Genomic DNA, 9164 nt, shown 5'->3' on the forward strand with positions numbered 1-9164 from the left:
CATTGACATTGATAATACACCTTATCGCTATGTGGAAATCTGTCCCTATTGACCCAAGAATCTGTCCCGCTTGAACTTCTGACATCATACATTGTACAACAATCACGGGATAAGGTGTATCAAACACAAGTCACATCTACTTATTTATATCAATGCCATGGACAAATTCATAATTGGTGTACTTGGATGCTGGAACAGTGGCAGATTTAGGGGGCCCCAAACCCTCATAAAGCTACATATAAGATAAATACATGAATACATGGACTTCACTATAATTTTACAAGTATCACTCCAAACATTGGCCTGCCAGCCAGGCACAGGGGTTTGTTACAATTTGCTTGCTTAATATATAGGGAATATGTCAAAGAGACAACAACCCTACCAAAGAGCAGATAACAGCCGAAGGCCACCAATGGGTCTTCAATACAGCGAGACAATCCCACACCCAGAGGTGGTCCTCAGCTGGCCCCTAAATAAAATTGTGTACTGGTTCAGTGAAAATAGACGTCACATTGAACTCCAAAACATATAAAGGAAGCTGAACTAAAATTAAAAAAAACATACAAGACTAACAAAGGCCAGAGGCTCCTGACTTGGGACAGGCACAAAAATGCGGTGGGGTATAAACATGTTATTTGAGATCTCAACCCTCCCCCAATACCTCTAGCCAATGTAGAATAAAGAAACGCATAGCAATACGCACAGTAAAACTCAGTTTAAAAGAAGTCTGAGTCGATGTCAGAGTAGGTAATAAAAGAAACTAAGCAAAATGACAATGATACATAAATTAACAAAGGACTACTAGCAGTTACTGACATGCCAGCTCCAGACCTCAATTAAACTGATTGAAAGATTATGTCTTCATCATATGAAAATCAGGTACAATTCCTCCCGTTAGGGGTTTATTATCATACCATCATAAAATATATGAGAAGAACATAACCTGTATCATGCCAACAACTGGTTTTAGAATAAATGTTTATTTCCGATGCAAAGACCCTATGAGTGAATCAATATTAATACCAAATTATGCAATCCTTAATGACCTGGGTCTGACAACAGTACCGTAACTATATCCCTTCCGAATAAGTCTGTTTAAAGGTTTGGTTATCTTTTGAGTTGAATGCCGACATTTTTGTGCTTTGTAAAGAATATTACCATAAAATATTGGATGTGAACGTATAAGATGTCTGCATGTTGATATGTACATTTATTGTATAAATTTCCCTTAAAAAAATATGGTCGTCTTAATATCCATGAAATATTTGCAACTGAGATTTAATCAAATATGGGAGTCCAGAATATCCATGAAATATTTGCCACTGGGAATTAAGCAAACTACCGGGTACAATCAATCAATCATGGAACTCGGTTATAAATGTATACCAAAATCTGTTCCTTAAATTTGAAATTTAATCAATGTGAATTAACACAATTCTTAAATCTGGAATTTATTTATTGAATATAAAAATAAGAAGATATGGTATGATTGCCAATGAGAGACAACTCTCCACAAGAGACTAAATGACACTTAAGTTAACAACTAAAGGTCATCATACCGTCTTCAAAATGAGTAAAACCCATACCGCATAGTCAACTATAAAAGGCCACAAATGACAAATTTTATTGTAAAGTACATTTTTATATGTATGAATTATTGTAGTAAATATAATATATACAGGTAAATATAAATGATTACAAATTATTTAACAAGTGGTTCTTGAAAATTGACAAGGCAGGATGCCACAAAAACCATCTGATCAGCTATTATTGGTGACAATGAGAGAGGAATATTCCCGCTAAGTAACTTAAATTTCTTGATTCGTTCTAAAACTCTTTCTACAATGTACATGAATTCCTGCTTTAGCAATACGCCGCTGGTTTTCAACTCTTCTTCTGGAGTGAATTTGGTTCTTTTGCCATGAAATGGTGGTATATTTAAAACTGCTTGTCATGACATTAATAAGTCTTCAATGGTGAACCCACGATCTGCTAAGATGAGATCTCCAGGATTAATAAAATCTAAAAATCCACTTTTTTCAATTATTGCCTTATCACTTTATCAAGTTTATATTGACCCTTCAAACAGATCAGAAACAATTATACTATTGCTCCATTTGGGGCTACTCCAATCAGACTTTTGTATGCGTGGTGATTTTTGTATGAAGAATATAAAATTCCTTGGCAGCGTAAATCTCTTGGCATCTGCACAGAATCTTATATTCTTTAATGTTTTAAATACACAAGGTAAATTATTCCGGAAATGTTGTCTTTCTGGAAACATTATACTATGATAGGAATTAAAGTGGCAATAAAAAGTTGCATCCATCATGTCCATGTGTTGAAAATCACTCTCACTGTGAAGACGAAGAAATTCCAAAAAAATGAGCCATTGTGTCAATACTGTAGCCCCTCCTGAATCGAACTAGTGTAAGGAAAAGTTCTTCTTCTGGTGAAAGTTTCTGAGTGCCTTTCTTACTATTTTCTTTCAAATTTTTACCATCCCAATATGAAAGGTTATTTACACTATCACCAAGGAATTCAATTAATGCTAAAAGCTGATCATAGAATAATCCAGTACATAGCTTCATTTTAACATCACCATCTTTAATACTTAAGAGTGACAAAGGTGTACTTTTAGCTGAATCACATTTGTCATCACACCTAGTTAACTTAATCTCATTCTTCAAAAGCATGATTTCAATTTTGGCATTAAGAAAATTTTTCTATTTAATAGTTTGAACTTCTTTATGTTCTGTTGGTAAGCTGTCTGTTTGTGTTCCCTTTTCACATCCAACAGTCAAACTTTCTGTACAAGCAACTTTAGACTGAAAAAAAAAGAACAAAATTTACTTGAACGCCTACATTCATGTCGACAACAAAAAGAAATAATATAAAATAATAATATTTATGGTTTAAACATTATTAATATTATAGATAGATCAGTTTTGGCACAACTAATATTTTGAACAATGCATATGCCCCATAGAGACTGTAGTTGCCATGTACAATGTACATGTATACATGTATGAACATGTATTCACAAAAAGTTACTTATTTGGCTTTACATGCTTTATAAACAATATAATATACATGTACAAGACTTTATGTCAATATCATGTATATGAAGAAAAAAGAAATTCTAACATGACGTTTTTCAAAAGCTTTGAGTACACACCCGTGGTAAAATATGAATATTTTGTTTGGGCTGTTCCGATCGTACTCCCGCGTCATATGATTTTTTATGAATGAGCTACCCGACGTCATAGAACGATGACGTAAGAATATAAGCATTCTACGGGAAAACACATGCTTGTGAAACCTAAAATCACCACAAGAAGGAAACGTAAACAAACGATGCTAAAATGTGTTATATAAGCCATTTTTTGGATACATATAAGACATATAAGTCAGTACAATTATCATTTAGATTCATCCAAACCTATCTAAATATGTTATTGTAAATAGTTTAAGCATGTCATTTATTCAGTTTGCTCCGGTCTTTTACTTCAGTTTAATAGTGTGTTTATTTATGGGAACGGCAAATAATGCCTTCATCTAGAGCGCTTCGATCCAAAACAATTGCTGTATTTGTCCTATTAGAATCGAAATAATTCATGGAGGCTTGAATATATCTTGATTTTACCACGGGTTGTCCCTTTAAGCTGATATTTTACCCCTCGCTATCGCTCAGGGTAAAATATTTGTCATAAAGCGCCAACCTGTGGTAAAATCACGATATATTCAAGCCCCCATGAATTATTTCTTAATTATAGTTCAGAACAATATTAAAATGTCTTCATCATGAAATTAAATACCTCAGGATCCAAAGATACACTGGACAAAGATTCATGCTCAGGTACCAGTTGATTAGATAACTGAAGGAGACATTCTGCTGCTGCGGATACATCTTTTTTTGAAACCTTAAAAGGTTTGCTTCTTGGTGTCTGTGCTTTTCTTTTCCTTTGGAACCGGCGAAGCTGAAAAGAAAGTCAAGTTTACTTTTTTTTTTGTATCTATTTTTTTTCCCTTTCACTTGACTAAAGGTTTCAAGTTCATTAAGTATATGCGAACATTGTGCAATAATATTCTCGACTATAACAGTGGTGGATCCAGGGGTGAGAAACCCCCTTTTTTTTTGGATGATCAATGCATTTGAATGGTATCGGGTCCGTTCGTGCCCAATACACGTTCGCACCCACACGTTAGCCCCCTGGGCCCATTCGCACCCTTTTTTTTTATTCAAAAACCTGATGAATTATTAGATGTTTTTTAAGATGTTTATCTCAAAATATTTTTATTTTCATAAATAAAAATTCTGCAATTTTTAATTTTTTTAAATGAAATATTATTTTAAATTGATTTGATGCTTAATTATTATATGTTAATTATGTATGATTACTGTTAATATATGGTGTTTACACAGCTAAACTTGATGTAAATTCTGCATGTATTTAGCTTGGTATGAGTAAAAACAATTAAGATTCAAAATGTTTTTGTTGTTGAGTTTAATAGCGGTTTGGTATCTTAACCATGTTAACATTAAAATAATATTAAACACAAAAAACCTTTTTAGAAAGTCACTTTATTTTGAAACAATGAAAAAAAAATATAAATATAGCAATACACTAACCAATACAACTAACCAAAACACAATTAAAAAAATATTCAACACAAAAAAATGTCACTTTATTTTGAATGTTTTGAAACAATGAAAAAAAAACTTATTAAAAGCAATACAATAACCAAAACACGATTAAAAAACTATTCAACACAAAAATCGTTTTTAGAAAGTCACTTCATTTTGAAACAATGAACAAAAAAATATTTATAGCAATACACTAACCAAAATACGATTTAAAAATTATTTAACACAAAATCAATAAAAAAAGGGTGCAAACGTGTATGGGGCGAACACAAATTGGAGCGAACGGACCTGGATTCCATTTGAATGGGGACATATAGTTGGAACCCCCCCCCCCCCTTTATCCTGGGTTGGGAACCCCTCCCCTTTAAAAAATGGCTGGATCCACCCCTGTATAACTATTAATTTCTAGCCTATTCAGCTGTTATGAAAATAATCTCATTCACAATCTTACATCAATCAGGTGTACAAAATGTTCACAAGATTGTGTACAAGCAGTGTGGGATTAACAACGATAAATAATAAATAAATAAAGTCATGTTTAAATTGTGTATTGATCATGATACAATTTACACAAAAACGGACAATAAGTATTTTTAATCAATCTCAAATTTAAAGCAAGAATGCTTACATACAGCACGTATTATAATGTACTGATAAAAAATGTAAACATTGATGATCGAAATACACTCACCTGTTCGTCTTTCTGTAACAGTGCAGGCATCGGGTCGGGATGAATGTCAGTTGGTCCTTTACCACCGACGAAGTGTTTACTGCACATGTAAGTATAACGTTTGATCTTGTCTACATTGAAATCTTCCTGGAGTCTCCCACATGCCTTAATCCATCTTTCACATTTCTCCCTCTGAGTTATAGGCTTGGGAAAAGGAATGAAAAAAACATCCTTCATGTCATCACGATGTCTGTATCGGGTGTCACTGTTACATATCCCATAACAACAATGTTTTACACCTTCAGACTTATGTTTCACCTGAACAGCATCCATCTAATTAGACTTTATCAATGAAATAACGTTACGATTTACAATCATACATACGCCATGCTTGTAATGTTTGTATGACATCCGGGCACTTACTGATTGACCTGATTAGAGGGGTAAATTCAGTAAAAAATCTCCCATTGACTTTAATGCTAATCTATGTCTTGAATTAAATTTATACCTGATTTACCTTTAGAAATTGGAAGCTTTCATATATCATTCATGAAAGTACAAATGTAGCCCTATCTTTTGCAACAATAAAAACATAGGGTCATGTGGCATTTTTGGGCATTCACATGGCCTTGTTTACAAACACTGTAGATTCGCACTTAATTCCTTTACTGACCCCCATTACTTTTCAACCCTGTAGTAAAAAAATTTAGTACATTCAGCATTCATTTTTTAATTTTTTTTAACTCTAGTTTTGATCCATCTATCAAAAAATATTTATTACAAACTTTATCTACCAATCAGAAGAGCACAGGACTTCAGTTTTGTACAGAAAGCCCTCCCCTAAATGGGCGGTCCCTGATGACGTATATTTATTTACTGAATTTACCCCTATAAGGGACTTTTTAACTTCTTTTCCTATTTTTGTTGTATTAATCATGTAAATTGTATCCAATTTTCAAGTTCCAGTTTCAATACAACATTCATAAAGGCTGAACTTGTAAAGAGGGAGGAAAATTTATACTACAGCCCATACTGCGGCCAATGTATATTTGGTATATAAAGTTGCACATTGACTGTTTTTAAAAGAATGGTGTAAAATACTATGCTTAATAAATATGAATTGTTTTCTGTGTTTGCTTTGATCAGTATTGCAAGTACATCTAGGAACTAAAGTCTTGATGTACTCTTAGTTAAATTTTGCCTTATATGGAAGATTTTAATTAAATACCCTGAAAAAGACCACAAAAAGACTTTTCAAAGGTTTTTTAAGCAGTTTCATACCATAAAAAACAACAATTATGTTTCATTTTACTAAATCTGTGTTTTAATTACTTGTAAATTTCACAAAATGTCATTGACAACCTCTCTGCAGAAATTCCTGTTACCACAACATCAGGATGGTTTCTTCGCCAAAACTAGACGGACAAAACTGAAGTAGAAAAAAGTGCCAAATATGAAAAAAATAAGACTGGGTATGACCAAACTTTGCATTTGGAACATAAAAGTAACAATTTAGAATATTAAAAAGCAATTATTTAACATAGCAATCCAATTACAAACATTTCAACACTAGTTTTATAGATGAAGGATATATAATAATGAAAACTTGTCTAGTATTTTTTTTTACTTAAAGAAACGCAATGAATTATGTAAAAATAAATGAATATCTTCATACGGTCAGATTATTCCAGTGTTAAAATACTTGAAAAGTGCTTATTTACAACATGATCTACAACTTAACATGGGGAACACAGCTAAAAAAAATACACTATGTCAAAGGGAGGTAATTCTGATTTTCCATATGATTTTACACATTATTAGGAGAAATATGTTCAAATGTGATTTAAAATGGGGAGAATATTTATGCCTTTTAATAATATCATAACTCTCAAGTGTAATTTCTATTGTTTCTTTCAATCTGGACACAAAACTGATTTTTTACCATATACCCCATGCTTCCTCCCACAGTACACTCAGAGCATCCTGGATAGCCGCGGTTAAACATAGAAATTTGTATAAAAACAACTTTAACTGGTTCCAATAACTTCCATTGCATTAATATTTACAGGAAATGAGTTTTGTGATTATTGTGTGGCCTTGAACAAGTACAGTGACAGAGTGCATATTTTCCTATAGGGGTAAATTCAGTAAAAAATCTCCCATTGACTTTAATGCTAATCTATGTCTTGAATTAAATTTATACCTGATTTACCTTTAGAAATTGGAAGCTTTCATATATCATTCATGAAAGTACAAATGTAGCCCTATCTTTTGCAACAATAAAAACATAGGGTCATGCGGCATTTTTGGGCATTCACATGGCCTTGTTTACAAACACTGTAGATTCGCACTTAATTCCTTTACTGACCCCCATTACATTTTCAACCCTGTAGATAAAAAATTTAGTACATTCAGCATTCATTTTTTTATTTTTTTTAACTCTAGTTTTGATCCATCTATCAAAAAATATTTATTACAAACTTTATCTACCAATCAGAAGAGCACAGGACTTCAGTTTTGTACAGAAAGCCCTCCCCTAAATGGGCTGTCCCTGATGACGTATATTTATTTACTGAATTTACCCCTATAAGGGACTTTTTAACTTCTTTTCCTATTTTTGTTGTATTAATCATGTAATGTATCCAATTTTCAAGTTCCAGTTTCAATACAACATTCATAAAGGCTGAACTTGTAAAGAGGGAGGAAAATTTATACTACAGCCCATACTGCGGCCAATGTATATTTGGTATATAAAGTTGCACATTGACTGTTTTTAAAAGAATGGTGTAAAATACTATGCTTAATAAATATGAATTGTTTTCTGTGTTTGCTTTGATCAGTATTGCAAGTACATCTAGGAACTAAAGTCTTGATGTACTCTTAGTTAAATTTTGCCTTACATGGAAGATTTTAATTAAATACCCTGAAAAAGACCACAAAAAGACTTTTCAAAGGTTTTTTAAGCAGTTTCATACCATAAAAAACAACAATTATGTTTCATTTTACTAAATCTGTGTTTTAATTACTTGTAAATTTCACAAAATGTCATTGACAACCTCTCTGCAGAAATTCCTGTTACCACAACATCAGGATGGTTTCTTCGCCAAAACTAGACGGACAAAACTGAAGTAGAAAAAAGTGCCAAATATGAAAAAAATAAGACTGGGTATGACCAAACTTTGCATTTGGAACATAAAAGTAACAATTTAGAATATTAAAAAGCAATTATTTAACATAGCAATCCAATTACAAACATTTCAACACTAGTTTTATAGATGAAGGATATATAATAATGAAAAGTTGTCTAGTATTTTTTTTTACTTAAAGAAACGCAATGAATTATGTAAAAATAAATGAATATCTTCATACGGTCAGATTATTCCAGTGTTAAAATACTTGAAAAGTGCTTATTTACAACATGATCTACAACTTAACATGGGGAACACAGCTAAAAAAAATACACTGTCAAAGGGAGGTAATTCTGATTTTCCATATGATTTTACACATTATTAGGAGAAATATGTTCAAATGTGATTTAAAATGGGGAGAATATTTATGCCTTTTAATAATATCATAACTCTCAAGTGTAATTTCTATTGTTTCTTTCAATCTGGACACAAAACTGATTTTTTACCATATACCCCATGCTTCCTCCCACAGTACACTCAGAGCATCCTGGATAGCCGCGGTTAAACATAGAAATTTGTATAAAAACAACTTTAACTGGTTCCAATAACTTCCATTGCATTAATATTTACAGGAAATGAGTTTTGTGATTATTGTGTGGCCTTGAACAAGTACAGTGACAGAGTGCATATTTTCCTATAAGGGACTTTTTAACTTCTT

At 32.3% G+C, this 9164-nt stretch overlaps 1 protein-coding gene across 1 annotated transcript; it reads right to left on the reverse strand.

Annotated features, from left to right (window-relative positions):
• Positions 1 to 1536: 1536 nt before the first annotated feature.
• Positions 1537 to 5728, reverse strand: LOC127704938 (uncharacterized). The gene is made up of 3 exons (XM_052209178.1): positions 5340 to 5728; positions 3819 to 3980; positions 1537 to 2828 (listed from the first exon to the last, which is right to left on the reverse strand). Exons 1-3 carry the CDS (start codon positions 5649 to 5651, stop codon positions 2727 to 2729), a joined length of 576 nt encoding a protein of 191 aa, XP_052065138.1. The 5' UTR covers positions 5652 to 5728; the 3' UTR covers positions 1537 to 2726.
• Between the last annotated feature and the right edge of the window lie 3436 nt (positions 5729 to 9164).

The sequence above is a fragment of the Mytilus californianus genome, unplaced genomic scaffold (assembly GCF_021869535.1).
Source record: "Mytilus californianus isolate M0D057914Y unplaced genomic scaffold, xbMytCali1.0.p SCAF_6, whole genome shotgun sequence".
Lineage (NCBI taxonomy): Eukaryota > Metazoa > Mollusca > Bivalvia > Mytilida > Mytilidae > Mytilus > Mytilus californianus.